The sequence below is a fragment of the Oncorhynchus tshawytscha genome, linkage group LG26 (genome assembly GCF_018296145.1).
Source record: "Oncorhynchus tshawytscha isolate Ot180627B linkage group LG26, Otsh_v2.0, whole genome shotgun sequence".
Classification (NCBI taxonomy): domain Eukaryota; kingdom Metazoa; phylum Chordata; class Actinopteri; order Salmoniformes; family Salmonidae; genus Oncorhynchus; species Oncorhynchus tshawytscha.
Window position 1 is genome coordinate 9,920,609 of NC_056454.1, and position 27,814 is coordinate 9,948,422.

A 27,814-nucleotide genomic window follows, 5' to 3' on the forward strand; every position below is an offset into this window, starting at 1 on the left:
AGAGTGTGCTAAAGCAGTGAATAAAACAAACTTAGGGAGGAGGCTTCTAATGTTAACATGCATGAAACCAAGGCTATTGCGGTTACAGAAGTCATCAAAAGAGAGTGCCTGGGGAATAGGAGTGGAGCTAGGCATTGCAGGGCCTGGATTCACTTCTACATCACCAGAGGAACAGTGGAGGAATAGGATAAGGGTACGGCTAAAAGCTATGAGAATTGGTTGTCTAGAATTTCTGGAAATGAGAGTAAAAGGAGGTTTCTGGGGGCGATAAAATAGCTTCAAGGTATAATGTACAGACAAAGGTATGGTAGGATGTGAATACAGTGGAGGTAAACCTAGGTATTGAGCGATGATGAGAGAGCTACTGTCTCTAGAACCATCATTGAAACCAGGTGATGTCATTGCAAGTGTGGGTGGTGGAACTGAAAGGTTGGATAAGGTATAGTGAGCAGGGCTAGAGGCTCTACAGTGAAATAAGCCAATAAACATTTACCAGAACAGCAATGGACAAGGCATATTGACATTAAGGAGAGGCATGCTTAGTCAAGTGATCATAAGGGTCCAGTGAGTAGTGAGGTTGGTTGGGGTCACGGCGATTCAGACAGCTAGCCGGGACATCGGTAGCAAGCTAGCATCGGATGGAGGTCTGATTTTAGCCACCTCATGCGTTTCTGTCGGTAGATTAGTGGGGTTCCGTGTGGTAGAGGGGATCAATCCAATTGGCAAAATAGATATAGTTATAGTGACCCAAGAAAAATTGTCTGATAGACCTATTCGGATAGCAGCCGATAAGACAGCTAACGATTAGCGGACCGCAGATGGGCATTCAGGTAATGTCGCGACGGAGGGGCCAGATGGATAACTCCATCCGGCCGATAACATCGGTAGTCCAGTCGTAAAGGTCCGGTGGGGCTCCGCATCGGCAGTAAAATGGGTCCGGATAGGTGATTGTAGCCCAGGAGTGACTGATGGAACTCTTCAGCTGGCTAGCTCTGGAATAATTGATGTTTGCTCCGGGATCGATGTAAGCCAATAGTCACACGGATAGCAGCTAGCTAGCTGGGAGATCCAGGTGTAAATGTCCAGAGCTTGCGGTTGAAATCCGGGGATATGGAGAGAAAAATAGGTCCAGTATGTTCTGGTCTGAGTCGCGTTGTACAAAACTGGCGATAGCTTTTCGAGCTAAAGGATAGCTGATGACCACAAACCATGGTTAGCTGAATACTAACATTAGCCAGTAAACTGGCTAGCTTCTGGTTAGCTTCTGGCTAGCTTCTGGCTAGCTTCTATTGTGGATTTCAGATTTGAGGTAAATAAAAAATAAAAAATGTAATTGGTGAGGCGGGTTGCAGGAGAGTGTTTTGAAGTTGAGTTTTTGGAAAAGAAAATATATAAAAGATATGCGAAGAAAGGTGTAAATATATATATATATACATGGGACACGACAAGATGAGGACAAAGGACGTCTGACTGCTATGCAATCTTGGGTAACCAACCATCTCCCAAATCAAACTCTAAAAGGTCTTTACCTATCACATCTATAAACAGTCAACCTATTAATCATAACCTCGTATCATATCACCATTCTGAACAGTCGTAACCTCCTTGCATCTGCAAAAACCAAGCCTTACTTATGATCCAGTACTTCACAAATTGGTTTAATTATTTATTTACTTGCTAATTAAATGGGAACACAGGATAAATATACTCACTTTATCGGTTATTTACTGGAAACTTCATACGCTAAAAACAGGTCCCTAGCAGAACGACAACAACATTGATGCTTGTTAAAGAATCGATGGAGAGGGAGAGAAAGAGGGACAGAGACCTACAGTAACCAAATATTCCTTAATTGAATTGTATTTTTTTTCTGAATGTCAAAAGACTGAAGGAGGAGACGAGCCTCCTTGAAGAAAAGCGGCACAGCTGGACATCAACGGCGCTGTGCTACAGGAGTGGGTTGCTGAGGTGCAGCAGTGGACTGAAGGTATATTAGTTTCTGAACAAATAGAGCAAAAACTCAAAACGGACAACCAGAAAAAGTTTATTCAACCCACAAGCATGTATTTTTATACCTTACGACTAGGCACCACCTTGCATGTCTACGATAAAGCATCATTCTCTATTGTTAGGCAGAAACACAGTATGTTCCTCTCACTGGTAGTGTCATGACCTGCCTAAGTCTAGGACTTTCTTGGGCGTGGAAGTGTGTGTGTGTGTTAGTGTTTGTGTAACTGGCCTGCCTTATGAGGAACTGAAACTAAACTGTTGCTCTTTTGCCTCCTTCCTTAGAAATATTAATATTCAGCGACATGTTTTGAACAGAATGTGAACTTTCTGCACTTCCCCTAGTCTCAGTATCTTTCCATACATAAACTTCGAATTCACCATTCATTGCCCCCCAAAATGTACAATTCTTATACAATAAACAGCAGAGTACGTTGTGGGCCAACATTCTGCATGGCTTGTATAATGTTATAACTGTATGACAACCAATGCTTTAAAAAGGAGTTGATTGCTTTGTACTCGCTTTGTTTGTGCCTCTATAGTACCTCTACAACTTATAGTTATGTAACATATCTGGATCTACAGTTTGTCTAATCACCCCGTTGTATTCAGACGGCAACAAGAGGAGGCATCAGATTCAGAGAAATTGTTGAGCACAAGGCAGCCTTGACAGCAGGCAGAGCTGCTCAGTGGGTGAGCTGCTCAGTACTAACAACATTGTGGGGCCATGGGAGAGACTTGGCACCAGTAAGTATATGATTGCAGAAGGTATCTATTGTGATTACATATTTACCTTCTCATTGCTGTTGCTCTGTTAAATACTGTACCTCAGAGTTTTACATCTCACAGGCAACCGCCATCTCGCCATCAAAAAGGCAATCTTCGACAGACTGATGTTGGTGAACAGACTGCAGGAGGTGAAGAGGCACTGGGGGAGCCTACAAAGAGCAGCCGGGAACTCTGGAGGCACTGTGCCTACAGCTGCAAGATCAGAGTAAGTTAAGGCTTATACTATTTTTGGACTGAACATTTTGTCTTGCTTTACAAATACCCTCCGCACGGTGTAGTGGAATTGTCAATAATTTTGCGCTTTACTTATTACTTTTAGGTAATGCAGTGGAGGGAGGAATGGCCTTCTCTGCCTCCTGAAGAGAAGATTGAGTGAACTGACACAAGACCAAGGAAACACCAGGAACACCTAGCAAAAGCTGGTCCTATTGCTGAGAGCTCAGATGACAACTGCTATGCTTTCTGAAATCATTCACCAACCCTGCCTCTGCTCCCTCGGGAGCAGCCTGGTCTCCTGACGTTGACCCCTGACCCCTCACCTTCTGAACCCATCCAGAGAAATATAATTTGCCTGATGATGCGCTAGTGGAGAAGCAATGTCTTATTTCAGTTCATTTGTTGCCATGTTTCCTCTCCTCACCTCCTCTCCTCCAGTTTCTTCCGGTCGTAGACTATGGCGACATCATCAGCTTCTTAAATAAGTAAGTGAAGTAAAGGTCTTCATAAATAAATGCATTAAGCACTAACAAGTCTGTGTGTGTGTGTGTGTGTGTGTGTGTGTGTGTGTGTGTGTGTGTGTGTGTGTGTGTGTGTGTGTGTGTGTGTGTGTGTGTGTGTGTGTGTGTGTGTGTGTGTGTGTGTGTGTGTGTGTGTTTCAATCGATTACATAGTATGAATTAATTATTTTGACATAACAAAAAGTTGATGCAGCCACTGATGCCCCTTGCAATGTCACAGCATATGATTTGATAGTTGTTTTGCCAAAATGAATGGATGTCTGTTCAATACACAGTTCACAAACTATAGCCTACTAAGAAAGGCACCTGTACCAATGCTGATTGATATAGGTTATGAGCAGTGAGCGTATCTACTAGTTATGAGCAGTGGATTGGTCCTAGGATTGGTCCAACTTAGTAGACCTTGTGATTTTCTTGTGAGTAATGAGAAAACAATCATCAAAAATGATGGGAATATTGCATTTTGAAAAGCAAATACTTAGATTGAATATGTAGGCAAATTCCGACATCAGTGGACCTGCATTAGGGGTGTCATGAAGAATTAGGGCATTTTGAGGGGGCTGATACAGTATTGCACTATTTAGGCAGCGCAGGGTTCCTGTTACCATTTGTAACAGGGAACAACGTATTAGCCTATAGCTTATTATATTACCAACTGACCTTCAAATAGGCTACAGACAATTTCTTCGACCTCATGGCTTGGTTTTTGCTCTGACATGCAAAGTCAACTGTGGGACCTTATATATAGATAGGTGTGTGCCTTTCCAAATCATGTCCAATCAATTGACTCCAATAAAGTTGAAGAAACATCTCAAGGATGATCAATGGAAACAGGATGTACCTGAGCTCAATTTCTCATAGCAAAGGGTCTGAATTCTTACAGGACCAGTCAAAAGTTTGGAAACACCTACTCAACTCAAGGGTTGTTCTTTACTTTTACTATTTGTATACATTGCATAATAATGGTGAATAAATAATACTATGAAATAACACAGATGGAATCATGTAGTCTTCGTGAGACGCAGATTAGGTGTGTGAATCCCACCGTGAAGCATGGAGGAGGAGGTGTGAGGGTGCTTTATTTATTTAAATTTGACCTTTATTTTACTAGGCAAGTCAGTTAAGAACAAATTCTTATTTTCAATGACAGCTTAGGAACAGTGGGTTAACTGCATGTTCAGGGGTAGAATGACAGATTTGTACCTTGTCAGCTCAGGGATTCAAACTTGTAACCTTTTGGTTACTAGTCCAACACTCTAACCACTAGGCTACCCTGCTTTGCTGGTGACACTGTCTGTGATTTCTTTAGAATTGTGTCATCGGGAAAAGCCTCTATCAACCCTTGATACAGTTTGGAAATCAACTTTGGAGGTGTGTCAGACTGCTTTAAAATAGCATCTGGCTTGTCCAGTGTTTGCTGCACAGAGAGAATAAAGTCTTGCATCTGAAAAATTCCCCTCAGCTCCGTCACAGAATAGTATTCTCTGGCTGCCTGACCCTGCTGAGAACCCTGTCCCAATCTGATTCTCCTAAAATGAGGCATTATCCAATATTAGAATCAATGGTTCAATAAATGAAATTATTTCCAGATCCCAGACTGTAGCTTTAAGCTGACGCTGCTGTCCTGTAGCTACTGTAGGTCTACCCATATATTCAATATGGACATTTATATAATTCACAGATATTAATATACTGCAAAATTCACCTGAGCTCTGTAGACTGGTCTTCCCTGGCTGTCTGACCCTGCTGGGACCCCTATCACCATCTGATCCTGCTAAGACATGATGTTGTGTACTGACTGTGCACTAGAGGGTTGGTCGGCATCTTTCATGCTGCGGGAGGTCAAACAGATGACTTTGGGATGAAAATATTTTTGTTGTCCCGTAAATGATTTGGAAACAGTCCTCTTTCTGGATTAAAATCAAATTTTTTGCATTATTCACACACTCAGAATTGGCTGCTTCAACATCAATCTCTTCGTGTTTACATTTTTGGCATGGATTTATTTTGGGCCATACTGGTACTGTCATATCCCTATCTGTTTCCTTCCATATACTTCCTGTAATGAGGCTGTATGCTTTTTACAAAATAACTGTGATGTTCATCTCAAGCAGTCAGTCAACCACATAGAGAGCACACCCATGACAGTGAGTTGAGGGTTACATAGGAGCTGCAGCACAATGACTCTTGTGAGTAGCGTCCATACGGCTATATTTAAAGTGTATATTTTGTTGATACATTTTTTTTACTAGGATTACTAGGATTTACTGTTTTATTACTAAATTTAACAATTGGGACTTTCTATCTTTAGGAGAAGAGAATTGTGATTCATGTTTTAATGTAGACTAATAATAATGTAACATTGTGCCATAGGAGATCAAGGATTTAGGTTCAGGATTTATATTTATCAGCCTGTAAGGATTTGCATAAAATAAGTCTCCATTACACTTGAGGCATATAGTATACCATATGATTATTCCATATACTACCACAGCATAGGCCTAGAATGTGAAGCTAGCACCAATGTGTAACTGTACCCTGAGATAATTTGGTTGATTTATAAATACATTTAAAAATATAAATAAATAAGAAGAACTAACATTGTAATTCTAATGACCAAGTAAAGAAGCTAAACAGACTCAACGAAAATAAATGACAGCAACTATTCAAAAGTATCACAAATGAAAGTTCATTGCCTGTTTTATCAGGCTTTTATTGGTTTATCCATAGCCGACAGTGGAGCATTTAATGTTTCTAATATTAACTAATTTAGTTTACTCATATTTGTGGCAGATTTCTCACCTTTTCCTAAATGATAGTAAGGCAAAAAAGGGAGACCGCTCATGCCTAAGAGGAGTGAATTGCTTAAGTACTTCTAGCCAACTATTTAAGAAGTGAGATATTTCACAAGAGTTTGGGACAATTTCCCAGACCCAGATTAAACCTATTCCTGAATGAAGAGTACTCTCAATGTCCAGGAATTCAGCCCCATAACTTTGTAGACTCATATGTACTGAATGACTGATTGTCTTCCAATTCACAACCTGTTAGCTATACCTCGCTGGGCGGTAACATTTTTAACAAAATGTGTTCTTAGATACCCGCATGGATAAATAATGGTAATGAATCATTTAAATACTGGCAATAGAGGACATTTAATTTAACAACAGCTATGCTTTTGAAAGATAATTTTATCTCTTTTAAATCAAATCAAATCAAATCAAATCAAATTTATTTATATAGCCCTTCGTACATCAGCTGATATCTCAAAGTGCTGTACAGAAACCCAGCCTAAAACCCCAAACAGCAAGCAATGCAGGTGTAGAAGCACGGTGGCTAGGAAAAACTCCCTAGAAAGGCCAAAACCTAGGAAGAAACCTAGAGAGGAACCAGGCTATGTGGGGTGGCCAGTCCTCTTCTGGCTGTGCCGGGTGGAGATTATAACAGAACATGGCCAAGATGTTCAAATGTTCATAAATGACCAGCATGGTCGAATAATAATAAGGCAGAACAGTTGAAACTGGAGCAGCAGCACAGTCAGGTGGAAGTTGAAACTGGAGCAGCAGCATGGCCAGGTGGACTGGGGACAGCAAGGAGTCATCATGTCAGGTAGTCCTGGGGCATGGTCCTAGGGCTCAGGTCAGTTGAAACTGGAACAGCAGCATGGCCAGGTGGACTGGGGACAGCAAGGAGTCATCATGTCAGGTAGTCCTGGAGCTCAGGTCCTAGGGCTCAGGTCCTCCGAGAGAGAGAAAGAAAGAGAGAAGGAGAGAATTAGAGAACGCACACTTAGATTCACACAGGACACCGAATAGGACAGGAGAAGTACTCCAGATATAACAAACTGACCCCAGCCCCCGACACATAAACTACTGCAGCATAAATACTGGAGGCTGAGACAGGAGGGGTCAGGAGACACTGTGGCCCCATCCGAGGTCACCCCGGACAGGGCCAAACAGGAAGGATATAACCCCACCCACTTTGCCAAAGCACAGCCCCCACACCACTAGAGGGATATCTTCAACCACCAACTTACCATCCTGAGACAAGGCTGAGTATAGCCCACAAAGATCTCCGCCACGGCACAACCCAAGGGGGGCGCCAACCCAGACAGGATGACCACAACAGTGAATCAACCCACTCAGGTGACGCACCCCCTCCAGGGACGGCATGAGAGAGCCCCAGTAAGCCAGTGACCCAGCCCCTGTAATAGGGTTAGAGGCAGAGAATCCCAGTGGAAAGAGGGGAACCGGCCAGGCAGAGGCAGCAAGGGCGGTTCGTTGCTCCAGAGCCTTTCCGTTCACCTTCCCACTCCTGGGCCAGACTACACTCAATCATATGACCCACTGAAGAGATGAGTCTTCAGTAAAGACTTAAAGGTTGAGACCGAGTTTGCGTCTCTGACATGGGTAGGCAGACCGTTCCATAAAAATGGAGCTCTATAGGAGAAAGCCCTGCCTCCAGCTGTTTGCTTAGAAATTCTAGGGACAATTAGGAGGCCTGCGTCTTGTGACCGTAGCGTACGTGTAGGTATGTACGGCAGGACCAAATCAGAGAGATAGGTAGGAGCAAGCCCATGTAATGCTTTGTAGGTTAGCAGTAAAACCTTGAAATCAGCCCTTGCTTTGACAGGAAGCCAGTGTAGAGAGGCTAGCACTGGAGTAATATGATCAAATGTTTTGGTTCTAGTCAGGATTCTAGCAGCCGTATTTAGCACTAACTGAAGTTTATTTAGTGCTTTATCCGGGTAGCCGGAAAATAGAGCATTGCAGTAGTCTAACCTAGAAGTGACAAAAGCATGGATTAATTTTTCTGCATCATTTTTGGACAGAAAGTTTCTGATTTTTGCAATGTTACGTAGATGGAAAAAAGATGTCCTTGAAATGGTCTTGATATGTTCTTCAAAAGAGAGATCAGGGTCCAGAGTAACGCCGAGGTCCTTCACAGTTTTATTTGAGACGACTGTACAACCATTAAGATTAATTGTCAGATTCAACAGAATATCTCTTTGTTTCTTGGGACCTAGAACAAGCATCTCTGTTTTGTCCGAGTTTAATAGTAGAAAGTTTGCAGCCATCCACTTCCTTATGTCTGAAACACATGCTTCTAGCGAGGGCAATTTTGGGGCTTCACCATGTTTCATTGAAATGTACAGCTGTGTGTCATCCGCATAGCAGTGAAAGTTTACATTATGTTTTCGAATAACATCCCCAAGAGGTAAAATATATAGTGAGAACAATAGTGGTCCTAAAACGGAACCTTGAGGAACACCGAAATTTACAGTTGATTTGTCAGAGGACAAACCATTCACAGAGACAAACTGATATCTTTCCGACAGATAAGATCTAAACCAGGCCAGAACTTGTCCGTGTAGACCAATTTGGGTTTCCAATCTCTCCAAAAGAATGTGGTGATCGATGGTATCAAAAGCGGCACTAAGGTCTAGGAGCACGAGGACAGATGCAGAGCCTCGGTCCGATGCCATTAAAATGTCATTTACCACCTTCACAAGTGCCGTCTCAGTGCTATGATGGGGTCTAAAACCAGACTGAAGCATTTCGTATACATTGTTTGTCTTCAGGAAGGCAGTGAGTTGCTGAGCAACAGCCTTCTCTAAAAATTTTGAGAGGAATGGAAGATTCGATATAGGCCGATAGTTTTTTATATTTTCTGGGTCAAGGTTTGGCTTTTTCAAGAGAGGCTTTATTACTGCCACTTTTAGTGAGTTTGGTACACATCCAGTGGATAGAGAGCCGTTTATTATGTTCAACATAGGAGGGCCAAGCACAGGAAGCAGCTCTTTCAGTAGTTTAGTTGGAATAGGGTCCAGTATGCAGCTTGAAGGTTTAGAGGCCATGATTATTTTCATCATTGTGTCAAGAGATATAGTACTAAAACACTTGAGCGTCTCTCTTGATCCTAGGTCCTGGCAGAGTTGTGCAGACTCAGGACAACTGAGGTTTGGAGGAATACGCAGGTTTAAAGAAGAGTCCGTAATTTGCTTTCTAATAATCATAATCTTTTCCTCAAAGAAGTTCATGAATTTATCACTGCTAAAGTGAAAGTCATCCTCTCTTGGGGAATGCTGCTTTTTAGTTAGCTTTGCGACAGTATCAAAAAGGAATTTCGGATTGTTCTTATTTTCCTCAATTAAGTTAGAAAAATAGGATGATCGAGCAGCAGTAAGGGCTCTTCGGTACTGCACGGTACTGTCTTTCCAAGCTAGTCGGAAGACTTCCAGTTTGGTGTGGCGCCATTTCCGTTCCAATTTTCTGGAAGCTTGCTTCAGAGCTCGGGTATTTTCTGTGTACCAGGGAGCTAGTTTCTTATGAGAATTTTTTTTTAGTTTTTAGGGGTGCAACTGCATCTAGGGTATTGCGCAAGGTTAAATTGAGATCCTCAGTTAGGTGGTTAACTGATTTTTGTCCTCTGGCGTCCTTGGGTAGGCAGAGGGAGTCTGGAAGGGCATCAAGGAATCTTTGTGTTGTCTGTGAATTTATAGCACGACTTTTGATGTTCCTTGGTTGGGGTCTGAGCAGATTATTTGTTGCAATTGCAAACGTAATAAAATGGTGGTCCGATAGTCCAGGATTATGAGGAAAAACATTAAGATCCACCACATTTATTCCATGGGACAAAACTAGGTCCAGCGTATGACTGTGACAGTGAGTGGGTCCAGAGACATGTTGGACAAAACCCACTGAGTTTTACTCTCTGTTCATATTAGTGGCTTTGTCTTCAGCAGGGGAGGCTCCTGTCACGTTCTGACTTTAGTTCCTTTTTTCTGTCTTTATTTTAGTTGGTCAGGGCGTGAGTTGGGGTGGGCATTCTATGTTGTTTTTTATGTTTTGTTCTGTTGTTATATTTCTATGTGTTTGGCCTAGTATGGTTCTCAATCAGAGGCAGGTGTCAGTCGTTGTCTCTGATTGGGAGCCATATTTAGGTAGCCTGTTTTCTATTGTGTTTTGTGGGTGGTTGTATCCTGTGTTAGTGTTTTCACCATACGGGACTGTTTCGCTTGTTTGTACTTTTGGTCAGTGTTCTGTTGATTTATTAAATATATCATTATGGACACTTACCACGCTGCACATTGGTCTGAAGAAGGAAGAAGAAACCCGTTACAGAACCACCCACCAAAAAAGGACCAAGCAGCGTGGTAATGGGCAGCAGAAATCTCAAGACTCATGGACATGGGAGGAGATTTTGGAAGGCAAGTGACCCTGGGCACAGGCTGGGGAATATCGCCGCCCCAAGGCAGAGCTGGAGGCAGCTAAAGCTGAGCGGCGGTGGTATGAGGAGGCTGCACGGCAGCGCGGCTGGGACGAGAGGCAGCCCCAAAAATGTATTAGGGGGGCCAACTCCCCATGAGCCAACTCCCCATGCTTACCGTAGAGAGAGGTGGACCGGGCAGGCACAGTGTTATGCCGTGAGGCGCACGGTGTCCCCGGTGCGCAGGCATAGCCCGGTGCGTTACATTGCAGCGCCTCGTATCGGCCGGGCTAGAGTGGGCATCGAGCCAGGTGCCATGAAGCCGGCTCCTTGCATCTGGTCTCCAGTGCGTCTCCTCTGTCCGGGGTACATGGCACCACCCCTACGAATGGTGTCCCTGGTTCGCCAGCACAGCCCAGTGCGGTCTATTCCACCTCGCCACACTGGCCTGGCTACGGGAAGTATTCAGCCAGGTAGGGTTGTGCAGGCTCGGTGCACGAGCCTGTGCCTCCTCCACGCACCAGGCCTCCAGTGGCAGCCCCCCGCACCAGGCTGTCTCTCCGTCTCCTCCCTACAGGTGCTCCCTCCTGTCCAGCGCTGCCAGAGTCTCCCTCCTGTCCAGCGCTGCCAGAGCCGCAGCCCCTCAGTCCAGAGGTGCCCTTTATTAGGGTCTTCAATCCGGGGTCGTTGGCGAGGTGCCACATAAGTGGGCCGAGACTATGGTGGAGTGGGGTCCACGTCCCACTCCAGAGCCACCGTGGTAAATGCCCACCCAGACCATCCCCTATAGGTTCAGGTTTTGCGGCCGGAGTCCACACCTTTGGGGAGGGGGGGTACTGTCACGTTCTGACCTTAGTTCCTTTTTTATGTCTTTATTTTAGTTGGTCAGGGCGTGAGTTTGGGTGGGCATTCTGTGTTGTTTTTCTATGTTTTGTTCTGTTATTTCTATGTGTTTGGCCTAGTATGGTTCTCAATCAGAGGCAGGTGTCAGTCGTTGTCTCTGATTGGGAGCCATATTTAGGTAGCCTGTTTTCTATTGTGTTTTGTGGGTGGTTGTATCCTGTGTTAGTGTTTTCCCCATACGGGACTGTTTCGGTTGTTTGTACTTTTGTTCTGTTGATTTATTAAATATATCATTATGGACACTTATCACGCTGCACACTGATCCTTGCTACTCCTCGGAGGAAGAAGAAACCCATTACAGCTCCTCAGTGGAGGAATGGGAGGACTACCGAAATATATAGTGAAACATAAAAAGTGATCATTTTTAGATAAAACTAAATAAATATAACTAAATGACAAATAATAACAACTAAATATAGTGCATTTGGAAAGTATACAGACCCCGTCAATTTTTCCACATTCAAGTCCAAGTCAAGGTAAGCTTTCGGTTTTATTAATTTATTGCCACCCAGGCCCGCCGGTGTTACTGCTAAACTGCAATGCTGTACACTGTAGCGGATTTAATAACAGGTTAGTTCTAGTAGCTATTGACAATGGCGTTAGCTAGTATGATGACACCGCTGTAGGGGCTGCATGAGGCGGTTGTGGTATTAAAAAGTTTTGAGTTTTTTTTTGCCTGGTTACAGACAGCTGTTGTGTTGGGCACTGAAGCGAAAGGAAAAACATGAGAGGAGGAGAGCATGTAGATGTGAGAAGGAATTATACAACAAGCATTCTGACGATGCTGTTTGTAATGTGGCTGCTATGAAAGTGAAAGATGCACTACGCAGAAAACGCTCCGCCATTTCCTGGTTGCTGAAAATCTAATAGTTATCCTAATTTCAGTTTGTGACAAAACGAAAAAGTGTAGTGTAATCATTGTACCATGTAAACCGCTGTGAAATGTATTTTTCATAAACAAAAATATTGTATTTTCAGCTGTTTAAAGCTGGCGTACAAAACCGATAGTAGAAGACGCATAAGCGAAACTTGGAAAAGGGAAGCGTAGATATAGCGCACATAAAACAGATCTATTGCTTCTTAAACTTGCTTTCAAGGACAGATCTATAACTCACATTTCTATATGAATTTTGTTGGGTCACCCAAACAGTTACATATTACAGCTTGAACTCTGTGCTGGTGATCAGGGGTGTATTCATTCTGCCGATACTGTTGGATGGGGTTGGTGGGGTGGAGGGGTGGATACTGTTGGTGGGGTGGAGGGGTGGATAGATCTGCTTTAATATTGATGGATTGTGGCTTCCATCTACAGTATATTTGTCTGCCTCATTTCCAAGCCCCCATATATATATTCTCCGTTTGGACACACCTTGTAAAATTCTAAAAATCTGTTTTGACTTTATCGTTATGGAATATTGTGTGTACATTGCTGAGAATTTTTCTTATATTTAATCAATTTTAGAATAAGGCTGTTACGTAATGACGTGAAAAAAATCAAGGGGTCTGGAGACTTTCCAAAGGCTGTATATGCACGCAGTACCAGTCCAACGTTTGGACACACCTACTCATTCAAGGTGTGGCCACTAAATATTGACCCTCGGAGACAGTAGTTGATATTGCTCAGAATATTGGACAGTGGCCGTGTGTGCATCATATTCTAATAGTATAGGAGCTCTTACAGTGTACAGCTCTTACAGTGTGTGTTTATCTACAGTGCACTTTTACTGGTGCTTGAATGGTAAATATAGATGACTGTAATAGTCTTTGACATTTGGTCATGATTGATGGAGTGACAAATGGCTGTTCCCTCTTTCTGTCACCAGGAAATGTATCCGTGTGTGTCTCTCCTGCTCCTGCTGATGGGCAGAGGTGGTACGTTTTTAAAAATTCAGCAAAATCACCTCTTGATTTTTTTTAAATACTCACAATTATAATGAGTCATCCTGTGTGTGTGTGTGTGTGTGTGTCAGCCATTCCCCTAGTGCTCTCTGAGGAGGTGAAATTATGTTCCAAAACAGTGATCAACTCCTGCAGTGACTGCATCAAATCAGGAGCGTACTGCACGTGGTGCAAACAACTGGTGAGGAGAGCTATATACAGTAAGAAGTCTGATGTTTACATACACCATAGCCAAATACATTTAAACTCAGTTTTTCAGAATTCCTGACATTTAATCCTCGTAAAAATTCCCTGTCTTAGGTCAGTTAGGATCACCACTTTATTTTAAGAATGTGAAATGTCAGAATAATACTAGAGAGAATTATTTATTTCAGCTTTTATTTCTTTCATCACATTCCCAGTGGATCAGAGGTTTACATACACTCAATTAGTATTTGATAGCATTGCCTTTAAATTGTTTAACTTTGGTCAAACGTTTTGGGTAGCCTTCGCAAGCTTCCCACAATAAGTTGGGTGAATTTTGGCCCATTCCTCCTGACAGAGCAGGTGTAACTGAGTCAGGTTTGTAGGCCTCCTTGCTCGCACACGCTTTTTCAGTTCTGCCCACACATTTTCTGTAGGATTGAGGTCAGGGCTTTGTGATGGCCACTCCAATACATTGACTTTGTTGTCCTTAAGCCATTTTGCCACAACTTTGGATGTATGCTTGGGGTCAATGCCCTTGTGGAAGATCCATTTGCGACCAAGCTTTAACTTCCTGACTGATGTCTTGAGATGTTGCTTCAGTATAGCCACAATTTTCCTCCCTCATGAAGCCATCTATTTTGTGAAGTGCACCAGTCCCTCCTGCAGCAAAGCACCCCCACAACATGATGCTGCCACCCCTGTGCTTCACGGTTGGGATGATTTTCTTCGGTTTGCAAGCTTCCCCCTTTTCCTCTAAACGTAACGATGGTCATTATGGCCAAACAGTTATATTTTTGTTTCATCAGACCAGAGGACATTTCTCCAAAAAGTACGATCTTTGTCCCCATGTGCAGTTGCAAACCTTATTCTTTATGGCAGATTAAGAAGCAGTGGCTTCTTCCTTGCTGATTGGCCTTTCAGATTATGTCGATATAGGACTCGTTTTACTGTGGATATAGATACTTTTGTACCTGTTTCGTCCAGCATCTTCACAAGGTCCTTTGCTGTTGTTCTGTAATTGATTTGCACTTTTCACACCAAAGTACATTCATCTCTAAGAAAAGGAACGAGTCTCCTTCCTGAGCAGTATGACGGCTGCATGGTCCCACGGTGTTTATACTTGCGTACTATTGTTTGTACAGGTGAAAGTGGTACCTTAAGGCATTTGGAAATTGCTCCCAAGAATGAACCAGACTTGTGGAGGTTTACAATTTTTTTTCTGAGGTCTTGGCTGTTTTCTTTTGATTTTCTCATGATGTCAAGCAAAGTTTGAAGGTAGGACTTGAAATACATCCACAGGTACACCTCCAATTGACTCAAATTATGTCAATTAGCCTATCAGAAGCTTCTAAAGCCATGACATCATTTTCTGGAATTTTTCAAGCTGTTTAAAGGCACAGTCAACTTAGTGTATGTAAACTTCTGACCCAATGGAATTGTGATTAATTAAATAATCTGTCTGTAAACAATTGTTGGAAAATGACTTGTACCATGCACAAAGTAGGTGTCCTAACCAACTTGCCAAAACTATAGTTTATTAACAAGAAATTTGTGGAGTGGTTGAAAAATGTGTTTTAATGACTCCGACATAAGTGTATGTAATCTTCCGACTTCAACTGTATCTATGTGTGATTGATTTCCAGTGGTGGAAAAAGTACTCAATTGTCATACTTGAGAAAAGGTCAAATTGGGTTTTAAATATACTTCAATATCAAAAGTAAATGTAATTGCTAAAATATACTTGCGTATCAAAAGCAAATGTACAAATAACTAGAAATTCCTTATATTAAGCAAATCAGAAGGCACAATGTTCTTGTTTTTTAAAATTTACAGATAGCCAGTGGCACACTCCAACACTCAGACATCATTTACAAACAAAGAATTTGTGTTTAGTGATTCCGCCAGATCAGAGGCAGTAGGGAAGACCAGGGATGTTCTCTTGATAAGTGTGTGAATTGAACCATTTCCTGTCCTGCTAAACATTCAAAATGTAACGAGTACTTTTGGGTGTCATTGAAAAAGTATGGAGTAAAAAGTACATTACTTTCTTTAAGAATGTAGTGAAGTAAAAGTTACCCTAAAATACTTAAATAGTCCTTTACAACACTGCAAACAGAGCTGAGAATATGCATGAAGGTGCTAAACCACAGCATGTTGGTGGGTGTGCTAACTGCAGTACTAAAATATACATGTGAAGGCCCATTTGTATTTCCATTTCTTGGTTATACCTAATTTGAATAATAGTCCCTTAGATCTAAATGTTCAACTAAGCACAAACTCAATTTAATTGTCAACTGCGGCATTGTTTGTAAACAACTACAGCGACAAAAAAATAACTAATTTTGAGTTGCTGGATATAGTTTGATATTCAGATCATTTGTAGAGGACTATCCACAGACAGTCAGACCTCTTGAAACCAATCGAGAGAGATGGTCTTAACTAGGGGTCCTACTAATTTAAAATTCATTCCAACACATTTTACTACAAATTCAGAGTGGATTACAGAGCAACTCCATCACTAGCTGCAGATTTGTAACTGGCTAATGTGATTCTCCATTTGCCATTACAGGATTGCTTCTGTTTGGCGTAGACAGAGAATTTTCGATCAGCCTTAACTTGGCGATACTATCTTTGTTCTCAAATCGGCCAAACATGTATATTCTAAAATGTCTGTGTCAAGTTGCAGGTAGTTGAAATTGCGACATTATTAAAATATGTTTTAAGCTCCATGAAGTAATACATTAATGTGTGTGCCACAATCTTGTCTATTTCAAATCATGACAAGCGGCACTTCAGGGTGGACCCACCTGTATTAATCAATAAGAGAAGATTTGAAATAGACAAGATGACGGCATGCACATAGTTGGATTACTTCATGGAGCAAAACATTCTCTCTTTTAATAACGGAGAATTTTCTAAATTCAAATGAATCACCAACATTTTAGAAGATACATGTTTGGCCGAATCACGAATGAAGATAGTATCGCCTATGCTGTAGGGTGATTGTCCTAAAAAGAGTTTTAAAATGTTTTATTTCAAAAAAGTTTTTTTTGAAAAAAAATTGTTTTTTAAACTAATTTGAATAAAACACAAAACGTTGCTGTGGCTTGTCCATAAATCATTAAAAAATGTTTACATTGAACTAATATATTTATTGTGTACAAACAGTGTCTGTGGACATGTCTTATATACCGTAACAATTTTTGAAGTTCCTGTTAAAACTCCAATCAGTTTTTGAATAGTTTTATTCACCCATGATGCATAATGTAGAAGAGTAGTCCTTAGATGAGCACAAGTTAAGTTAATTTGCTTACAATGCACTCAGAAAGTATTCAGTATTCAGATTTCGCACATTTTGTTACATTACATCCTTATTGTAAAATGTATTTGTTTTTTCTCATCAATCTACACACAATACCCCATAATGAGGTTTAGACATTTTTGCAAATGTATTTCAAAATAAAAAACTGAAATATTAAATTTACATAAATATTCAGACTCTTTACTTAGTACTTTGTTGAAGCACCTTTGGCAGCAATTACAGCCTCGAGTCTTCTTGGGTATGACACTACAAGCTTGGCATACCTGTATTTGGGGAGTTTCTCCCATTCTTCTCTGCAGATCCTCTCAAGCTCTGTCAGGTTGGATGGGGAGCTTCGCTGCACAGCTATTTTCACGTCTCTCCAGAAATGTTAGAAATGTTTGGGTTCAAGTCCGGGCTCTGGCTGGGCCACTCAAGGACATTCAGATACTTGTCCCGAAGTCACTCCTGCGTGGTCTTGGCTGTGTGCTTAGGGTCATTGTGCTGTTGGAAGGTGAACCTTCGCCTCAGTCTTGAGCGCTCTGAGCAGGTTTTCATAAAGGATCTCTCTGTACTTTGCTCCGTTCAACTTTTCCTCGATCCTGACTAGTCTGCCAGTCCCTGCCACTGAAAAACATCCTCACAGCATGATGCTGCCACCACCATGCTTCACTGTATGGATGGTGCCAGGTTTTCTCCAGACGTGACACTTGGCATTCAGGCCAAAGAGTTCAATCTTGGTTTCATCAAACCATAGAATCTTGTTTCTCATGGTCAGAGTCCTTTAGGTGCCTTTTGGCAAAGTCCAAGGGGGCTGTCATGTGCCTTTTAATGAGGAGTGTCTTCCGTCTGGCCACTCTATCATAAAGGCCTGATTGGTGAAGTGCTGCAGAGATGGTTGTCCTTCTGGAAGGTTCACCCATCTCCACAGAGGAACTCTGGAGCTCTGTCAGAGTGACCATAGGGTTCTTGGTCACCTCCCTGACCAAGGCCCTTCTCTCCCTATTGCTCAGTTTTACCACTGTGTTCTTGGGGACCTTCAATGCTGCAGACATTCTTTAGTACCCTTCCCCAGATCTGTGCCTCGACACAATCCTGTCTCGGAGCTCTATGGACAATTCCTTCGACCTCATGGCTTGGTTTTTTCTCTGATATGCACTTTCAACTGTGGGACCATATATAGGTGTGTGCCTTTCTAAATGATGTCTAATCAATTGAATTGACCACAGGTGGACTCCAATCAAGTTGTAGAAACATCTCAAAGATGATCAATGGAAACAGGATGCACCTGAGCTCAATTTCGAGTCTCATAGCAAAGGGTCTGAATACTTATTTAAAAAAGGTATCTGTTTTTATTTTTTCTAGATTTCTAAAAACCAGTTTTCGCTTTGTCATTATGGGGTATTGTGTGTAGATTAATCAGGATTTTTTTTTTAAATCAGTTTTAGAATAAGACTGTAACGTAAAAATGATGGAAAAAGTCAAGGGGTCTGAATACTTACCGAATGCACTGTATATGTCTTCAGAATTATGTTCTTATTCTCAAACACCCCCTTTACCCCACGTGGCCTTCTCATTACCAAAATAGCCCAATTTGGGCAAAAGTCTGATTTAATTTGATCATAATTGTATAATTTAATTTGAAATATTTTTATTTTTAGTGTTATGTTTATCAGGCCTTTTCATTGGGGGAGCATTTATTTATTTTTTTATCATAAAAATATGGATTTGTTTTACTTTTTTGGACATCTAAAACTGCTTCGGTAATTGGCATTTTGTGAAAATGTTGGTAAAATGTATAAGGTCTCATTAAAAAACATAATAATAATTATGAAATAGATAAGTACAGATGCTCATCTCAGTCATTCAAGAGGACATTTCTTGAAAAAATACACTTGAGAATTGTTTGGTTTTATGGACAGTTTTGTGAGAATTACCTTGTAAACGGCTGATGGAGAATCACATTATCCCGCTGCAAATCTGTAGCTACTCCATCACAGTACTTTATTAATTGAAGCCAGTTTGTTCCATTCCCAGAACTTCATCAAACCAGGGGAGCAGGAGGCAGCTCGCTGTGACACCTGGGCTCAGCTCATAGAAAGGGGCTGCATGGAAGAAGACATCATATCTCCCAAGAATTACTTTTCTTCTTCTAAGAACATCTCCCTGTCCAACACTGCATTGGACAAGGGGGAACCCATCCAGCTCCGTCCTCAGGAGGTCAATCTGAAGCTCAGACCAGGTGGGGGTTCTCAAAATGGCCAAACTGGGTTGTAAAATGGCCACCATGTAGTGATATGACGTTTGATACCGGATATCTGAGGCATGGGTCGAAATTGCGAAGCAGCTAACTTCAAAGCAGTCTGCAGATACGTGTATCACTTTATCAGAAGTAAATCATGACGTCTGAAGATTCGTTTGATCACGTGCTTTTTCAAACCGTGTGTTGTAAAATGCGAGATCCCACTGATTTCGCCATGGTTCTGGTGCTTTCTTGGATTTCAAGCTGCTTTTTAACACCAACCTCTACTGGAACCCATACTTACAAATATAGTTTGGGTTTTGTACTAAAGGTTAGCAGGTAGAGTAGGTAACTATGTAACATTCAGGAAAGTGAGAATATGATCCCATTTAAGACACACTATTTTGAAAATTGTTTTATGTGAAACCACACTTTCTGCACTGTTCAAATACTTTGTTTTATTTAGTATAGTTTAAACTTCTGTCTTAAGCATGATGTAAGTTGTGAAGGATAATGTAAGATGCAAATCTGGTATTCCAACTGACGAGAGGCAAACAAAGCCAATGACTTTCCTCTGAACCATGTAGATTTGAGGAAAAGAATGGAGAAAGATAAGACAATCACACGCTGCTATTTATTGCTGACCATTGCATTGTGAACAGATAATGAAGCTCAGAGTAATTAACCATTTTTCGGCACAATTTGGTGAAAGCACCAAAGCCTTCAGAAAGCCTCAGTTTCCCATCACTACCACCATGTTCTGAAAATGGCTAAAACCACACATGTTTTAGCATGGGCAGAGCATTCTTTTCCACCAATTAGTCAACTGGGTTGAACTTTTTATGGGTTAAATGAGGATAACAGAATTTCATTCAGGTCAGCACCAGGGATCAGCCAATTAACTAAACTCATCAGCGAACATTTCCTAACTATAGGTGGCAGTAAATCACCAACCTTTAAGCTTTAAGCTTTAACCTCTCTATCCAACTCTATGGCTGTAACAGATTCAAAGTAGTCAAATGTAATCACGATAAAAGGATCTTAAAATGGAAAATAAACATCCTCAATTTCATCATTACTGTTATCCTTGCAGTGTATGTTTTTATGACAGTAATACATATTTTCATTAACTTTTTACTTTTCTCTTGGGCATTTCAGTTTTCACCTTGATGTTGCTTTTTTCAGGACTGCCTCATACATTCACGCTGGACTTTCAGAGAGTGGAGGGCTATCCTGTTGATCTCTACTACCTGATGGATCTCTCCTACTCCATGGAGGATGATTTGAGGAGCATCAAGACTCTGGGAAACAAACTGTTTAACGCTCTGCAAGGCATCACAAAAAAAGGACAAATCGGTGACACCATCTCAGATCAGATAAAATTGTTCAAATACTATTTGATTATTTTATTGTCATTAGCTTCAGTTTGCCTTGGGTTCCACGTAGGCAGCAGGGCTGGCACTTTTGAGACTTTTCTATTAGTTCCATTCCAACAGCACAGCTAAAGTATTTCAAATGATTTCAAATAGTATTTGAATCCAGGTCTATCTCAGCTCCAATTCCTACTCAAAATCAATGTATGTCCATGGGTGTCCATGAATCTCATTTCTATAACCATTATCTTTTGCTCTAGGTTTTGGCTCTTTTGTAGACAAGACTGTCCTGCCGTTCACCAACACCAACCCAGAGAAGCTGAATAAGCCATGCGCCGAAACAGAGATGTACTGCCAACCTGCTTTTGGCTACAGACATGTTCTTAGCATGACGGGAAACAAAGCTGAGTTTGAGAGCGAGGTCAACAAGCAGCGGATCTCTGGGAACTTAGACTCCCCTGAAGGGACGCTGGACGCCATCATGCAGGCTGCAGTCTGTGGGGTAAGAGTAGTCTAATCCCACAGGGCAAAAAATATGTTGACTCAACATTCTGTAAACATACTGACGTTGAACATCAGTGACATTTTTGGTTAGCCTGTTGTCGAAGCAGCATTGTGTATCATAGATAAGTACATAAGTTGCCAAGTACTGTACATCAACTCCTCCATGGAGTTGAGTGCAGACTATAGTTTATTAAATGAACCTCTGTCTCGCTACGCTTCAATACTTAAAAAATGTTCATTCTTAAACACTTACTGTGTACCCATGTTTGTCCTCTGTTGTTGCATGTCTTCATTAGTTGAATCAATACTTTTCAATAAAACGTTAGTCAAATACACCCACCGACTGTTTCCTGATTGAGATCCAATTGGCACATGCGCATTCGCGCTGAGTTGCCATCTTCGAGCAACAGTAATAAGGAAACAGTCGGTGGTTGTATTTGATTAATGTTTTATTAAAAAGTATTGACTTCACCTAATGAAAAAAGACTTGTAGAGACTAGGAGTCAGAGGTTCATTTCAATGTAGAAGTAGTACAGTAGTAGTAGTGGTGGTGGTGGTGGTAGTAGTTTATCTATCAGACGCTTTTATCCAAAGCGACTTAGTCATGCTGTCATACATTTGATGTATGGGTGGTCCCGGGAATCAAACTCACAATCCTGGCATTACATGCTCTACCAACTGAGCTACAAAAACTATAGTCTGCGCTCAACTCTGTGGAGGAGTTGAGGTACTTGGCAAGTACAGTAGATAGGTAGCCCTATATAGACAAACGGGGAAATAGTCCACTTCTGCAACACAAAATTCACACGGAGATGTAGTCGGCCTATTGTTATTTCAACAATTTTCATAATTCAATGAAATGGAGCAGAATGATGAAATATAAGGTATTTCTGTATTTTTACACAATACGATAGGATGCAGTAAAAAAAAAGGGTACTGCTAGTGTAGCACTTGAAAGAGAAACTCAGACCCCTAACAATGTATGATGAATACTTTTTCACCTCTTTGTCATTCATTTTACATGAAGCCCCAAATTGTTTTCCACAGGAAAGGATTGGCTGGAGGAATAGCAGCACTCGGCTTATCGTCCTGACCACCGACGATGGCTTCCACATGGCAGGGGATGGCAAGCTGGCTGGCATACTGGAGCCCAATGATGAGAGATGTTACATGGACAATAACCTGTACAGCAAGAGCAATGAAATGGTATGTGATGACATGCGGCGCACTCCGATCAGTATCATTGGTCCTCAACAAAACTATATGAAACATACCATAAGAGATTATGAGAAATATGTAGTGAATGGAACAGCATGACTTTAGAAGCCTGCATTCCAGCCCATTTGTCCCTAAACAATTGCATTGTTGAGGTTGTACTAGTTAAGTGTCTCTGCATGTAGGACTACCCATCTGTTGGTCAAGTGGCTAATCAGTTAGAGAAGAACAACATTCAGCCAATCTTTGCTGTGACGAAGAACATGGAGAAGGTATACAGGGTAAGTGGACTCTTTCTTTCTTTTATTTTTCCTCTGTCTTTCTGTTATTCATTTGAATGTTGTCTAAAGGCCCTGGGTTTCGGCACCAATATTTTTGACACACTTCAACATATCTAATGCAGGCACTTATTAATCCTGTGACATAATCAGCACCTTTATTCCAGGAACTCAGTAAAATGATCCCCAAGTCTGAGGTGGGAGTGTTGTCCGCTGACTCCCATAATGTCGTTGAACTGATCAAAAATGCCTACAACGTAAGACATTTATAATCTTTTGTTATTAACTTAACAAGTCACAAACAAACAAAAAAAACTGAACTCCAAGAAATCATATTGTAATTATGTGTGAAACTTTACTTGAGTTAAGTGGTGGAAAAAGTACTATTTTGTCATACTTGAGTAAAAGTAAAGATACTTTTCATCGAGTCATTTTCTATTCAGGTAAGTCACCCAGTAAAATTCTAGTCTGGTTTTAAATGTACATAAGCACAGTGGGAAAAGTAATTCATAGTCATACTTGAGTAAAAGTTCAAGTAAATGCCACACATCAAATTCCTCATATTAAGCAAACCAGACAGGGGCACACGCCAACACTCTTAATTGACAAACTCAGTAATTGTGTTTAGTGTGATATTTATAGGTACATGAATTGGACCATAATTCTGTCCTGCCTGAGCATTTGAAATGTAACAAGTACTTTTTGGTGTCAGGGAAAATGTATAGGAGTAAAAAGTGCATATTTTCTTTAGGAATGTAAGTGGAGTAAAAAAAGTACATATACCCTCAAACTACTTAAGTTTTACATTTAAAGTATTTTTTATTTAAGTACTTTACACCATTTTTACTTAAGTACTTTTACAACCCTGCTGGAGTTCATCATAAACTAGAAACTCTAGTATCTCTAGGAATAAAGTGTCAGTTTGGATTTTCTTGGGTTGTTTTTTTATGGTGATGTAGCGTTGGTGTCAGCTCTAAGACTGTTTTGTGTCTCTGACACAGAGGCTCTCCTCCAAAGTGACGGTGACTCATGATGCTCTCCCTGACAACGTGAGAGTCACTTACACTCCACTCTGTCCTGAAGGGGGACCCTCAGGGGACAAAGGAGTGTGTAACAATGTGGGAGTGGGACAGATGGTAAGAGCTCAGCAGCAACAGACTATCCCATACCAAAAATAATATGGTAACACTTAACTTTCATGAATAAGCATTAATAGACTGTTGACAAAAAATTCATTAAATTCGTATTTAATTACTTGTAAACATGTATATGCATCTAAAAGAATTATAAACATAATTAATATAATGGCTAATTAGTGAAATGTTATACTTTATAGGAATACATTTAGTTACATGATACATAGCAACAAACATTATCCAAACAGACTAAAATTATTTTTTTTAAATCCTCTCTTGAATTCCTCTCAGGTGTCTTTCAATGTAACAGTGACAGCGGATGAATGTATGCAGAGTGAAATTTCTTTCCTGATTGGTCCGTTGGGTATGAAGGACAAGCTGAAGGTGAGCTTGTCGACTCTCTGCAAGTGTGAGTGTAACGACCCTGTGACGGTCGATTCCCCGTACTGCAACGGGAAGGGCCAAGTCAACTGTGGCATGTGCAGGTAAGGCAGGCATTGGCCGGGATATTTAAAAAATAGCATGCACAGTATTATCATTCTTATTTTGATTTAGTCAATATTGAATTCAATATGTGATGCATGATTCACCCTCCTTCCCGCTCTGCGTGCATCGAGTCACCTGAAAAACAAATGGCTTTCTGGGAAACATGATTGATATGATTCATCTATTTTCTATACTGTATTTTTTTCTCTTTATTCAGGGGGGACAAAACACAGGCACCACGGTGGGAGGGGGGGAGGGACATGTAAAGTATTCACAAGCAATCTGTACATTTGGCTATTTTCCCCAACTCTGTGTAGTTGCAAAGCCGGCTTCGTGGGCCAGAAGTGTGAGTGCTCCATCGGGGAGAAGGACGAGAGCTCTCTGAGAGCGGCGTGCCGGAAGGACAACGGCACGGAGTGTGAAGGACGAGGGGACTGTGTGTGTGGCATTTGCCAGTGCTACACCTTACCAGGTGGCAGCACCTACTACGGCACGAATTGCGAGTGTGAAAACGAGAGCTGCGAGAAGTTCCAGAACAAACTGTGTGGAGGTGGAGTCTGATATATAGGAAAATACTGTATCAATTGGGGGGGGAATAGATAACATAGGAAATATAGATGAAAACATATGCGTGCATTTGTGTATAACAATAGAAAGAACACGTTCTGTTAATGACAGTTCCGTTCTGATTTAAGCTACATTCAATACTCTGACATAAGATCACTTCTCTGTGTTGAAGGGAACGGAAAATGCCGTTGCAAAAATTGCGAATGCAAACCCGGGTACGAGGGCACCGCCTGCCAATGCAAGAAGTCGGACGAGCAGTGTCGCACACCAAGCGGGAGTGTGTGCAGCGGCAGGGGCACATGCAAGTGTAACCAGTGCAAGTGTATGGAGGGCTACCAGCGGCCCTACTGTCTGACCTGTCCCGCCTGCCAAACCACCTGTATAACCAAGGGGTAAAATGGCCTGGGCCCTCCTTTTCCACTCACATAACCACCTTTTTCACTGGCCCCTTGGGGTAATGTTGTTGGAGCCATTGTGTACACGTTAAAAGCCATAGGACAACGATGGCTACCATGAATCGTAAAGGAATAACTAGGAGAATAGAAAATACCATTTCTGGGTGTTGCCATCTTACTCAAAACGAAGAGTTTTTTAATCAAAGCATGCGTTTATGTGTTAATAAAGAAGAGAGGAAATGTTGAGCAATGACGTTTCTCACTATTTACCTCTTGTTCTTCTGTTTTCAGGAAATGCATTGAGTGTCTGGGCTTTCAGACAGGCCCATTCAGTAAGAACTGCTCCCAGGCCTGTACGAGTATTAGTGAATTCAAGATGGTGGAGACGTTGCCACCTGGTAAGCCTTGTGATGTGAGGGATGTGGAGAGCTGCCGGGTGTTCTTTGCCATTAAACAGTTGGACGGAGAGGACAACTACACCGCCCAAATACTAAAGACCAGAGGTAAGAGACATGTCTTGTGCAACTGAAAAGTATGCCCATGTTACCTTCATTGCCCACAGAGACAGAAATATGTGCCGGGGTTAATTGACCGCCCATATTGTTTGAAGGGCATCAGTCATCTTTTTAGTCAGCTTAATCTGGGTCCAGGAAATTTCCCCTACATGCAAATATACTCCATAAACTATCAGTTACATTTTTTTCCCCCCAGGTAAGTGGCAACTTTGCTGATGTGGGAAAGCTAGATTTAACATGGTTAGACGCATCTTAATTGCATGTTAACCTGCTAGAGGGAACGACGTCAAAACAAAGTGTAACCAAGTGTTTTCACAGCAGAAACATAAACCTGTGATAGCTTCCAGGACTGCCTAAACTGACGTTTGTTTATGTCCGTCCTAAACGTGTTAGAGTGTCCCAAGTTGCCAAACATCTATGCCATCATTGGAGGCTCCATCGTAGGCGTGACTGTCATCGGAATCCTGATCCTGCTCTTCATCAAAGTCCTCTTCACATTGCAAGACCTGAAGGAGTACCGCAAGTTTATGAATGAGGCGCAGAAAACCAGGTGGTCAGAGGTGAGTGACATTTGCTTGCACATAAAATCCATCACTTTGTGGATGGCAGGACTGCACAGCAGTGGCAGTGGTCTACACTACACAACCTGGGGGGGGGGGCTCGTTCATAAAACACTCTTGCGAGATTTGATACGTAATTGTACAAAGTCAAAAATCCACGCCAGCGTTGTGATTTTATTAACCTTGTATGTCAGTTGCCCTAAATGTATGGCTGGCAAAAACGTCAGCTATGGAAAAACATGATGCTGTGTCTATCTCTCCAGACATCTGAGTTCCAAACATTACGGCTCTTCTGTAATTTCTCTTTTGTCCTCTCAACAGAATAAGAATCCAATATTCCAGGAGGCAACCACCACCGTGGCTAACCCTACCTTTAGTGGAGAATAACTTCAGAGAAGTCAGTCAAGACATTCGGTTGGATGCAAATGCATACATTTATTGTTTCTGTTTTAATGTGCATTTATGTAGATTAGTTCATTTAATTTATACATTGGTCTGTCTTTTTGTGTGTCCCGAGTCTGAACATTTAGAGAATGATTCGAAACTTGTACTGCTGGAGTGTTGCTACATGATCTTATGACTAGTTGGAGTCAATTCCATTTTAGCTCGATTAAATGCAGGAATTTGTTTAGAAAAGCACTGAATAGTTTTGTGCAAGCCTGGTTTTATTTTGTTTGGGATTATAAACTGTTGTGTAAAAAGTTGGACACATTGTTCAACTTCATGAAACCTATTAAAGGCCCAATGCAGTCAGTGTGATTCTCCAGTGTTTTGTATATATTCCCACACTGAGGTTGGAATAATACTGTGAAATTGTAAAAATAATGATAATGCCCTTTTAGTGTAAGAGCTGTTTGAAAAGACCACCTGAAATGTCAGCCTGTTTTGGTGGGATGGATTTTTGGTGCCTGGTGACATCGCTAGGCGGCAAATTAGTTGATAGACCAATAAGAAATAGTAACAAACCTCTCTGCCAAATAACAGCTAGTTTTCAGTATTACCACTCCCAGACAGTCCTCGCTAAATTATTGCTTGAGAAATTTCTCATTGCTAAGATTTTTTTTGGTACAATTTTTAAAATGAAAACAATCACGTTACTCAGAAATGATTTGATATCGAGATAAAATGGCTGCATTGGACCTTTAAGCAATTATTTTTGTAGCTTTTATGTAGTTATCTGCAATGTACCATGACTGTACCTCATCATGAGTAAATATTGTATAAAGAAGCAAGTGAATTATGAAATAAAACTCTCTTGATTTGATGGACTCCAGCTCATGATTCAAAGAAAAAGAATGTGATGCACTCTGCAGTCATCACAACAACAGAGCACATTTTATTAATAACCTACAAATATCTACTATTGTGTACACTAGCAGTGCTTCTCTCCCTTCTTTTCTCTATATTGTTAATATTCAAATTTATATTATAAACAAATCTCTCATCTTCCTATTGTGGGGGTGGGGGGGGGACTAGGGAGATAGGTCTCCTACTCACGAGTGTTGAGGTTGG

General features: G+C 41.3%; 1 protein-coding gene across 7 annotated transcripts; it reads left to right on the forward strand.

Moving 5' to 3' along the window:
• The first annotated feature begins 2,653 nt into the window (after positions 1-2,653).
• Positions 2,654-27,570, forward strand: itgb2 (integrin, beta 2). Of its 7 annotated transcripts, none has more exons than XM_024388775.2 (18): positions 2,654-2,754; positions 2,857-3,001; positions 3,116-3,497; positions 13,469-13,517; positions 13,616-13,725; positions 19,069-19,273; positions 20,459-20,629; positions 20,907-21,148; positions 22,198-22,356; positions 22,551-22,646; positions 22,811-22,900; positions 23,645-23,779; positions 24,071-24,264; positions 24,583-24,815; positions 25,005-25,224; positions 25,519-25,730; positions 26,136-26,302; positions 26,624-27,570. In XM_024388775.2, the coding sequence occupies exons 4-18, from the start codon at positions 13,472-13,474 to the stop codon at positions 26,687-26,689; spliced, it is 2,346 nt and encodes a 781-aa protein (XP_024244543.2). In that variant the 5' UTR covers positions 2,654-2,754; positions 2,857-3,001; positions 3,116-3,497; positions 13,469-13,471; the 3' UTR covers positions 26,690-27,570. The 7 variants fall into 7 exon arrangements, with proteins under 7 accessions (XP_024244543.2, XP_024244546.2, XP_024244541.2 ...); XM_024388778.2 differs by having other exon boundaries at positions 13,469-13,514; XM_024388773.2 differs by lacking the exons at positions 2,654-2,754; positions 2,857-3,001; positions 3,116-3,497 and adding an exon at positions 5,625-5,722.
• The last annotated feature ends 244 nt before the right edge of the window (positions 27,571-27,814 follow it).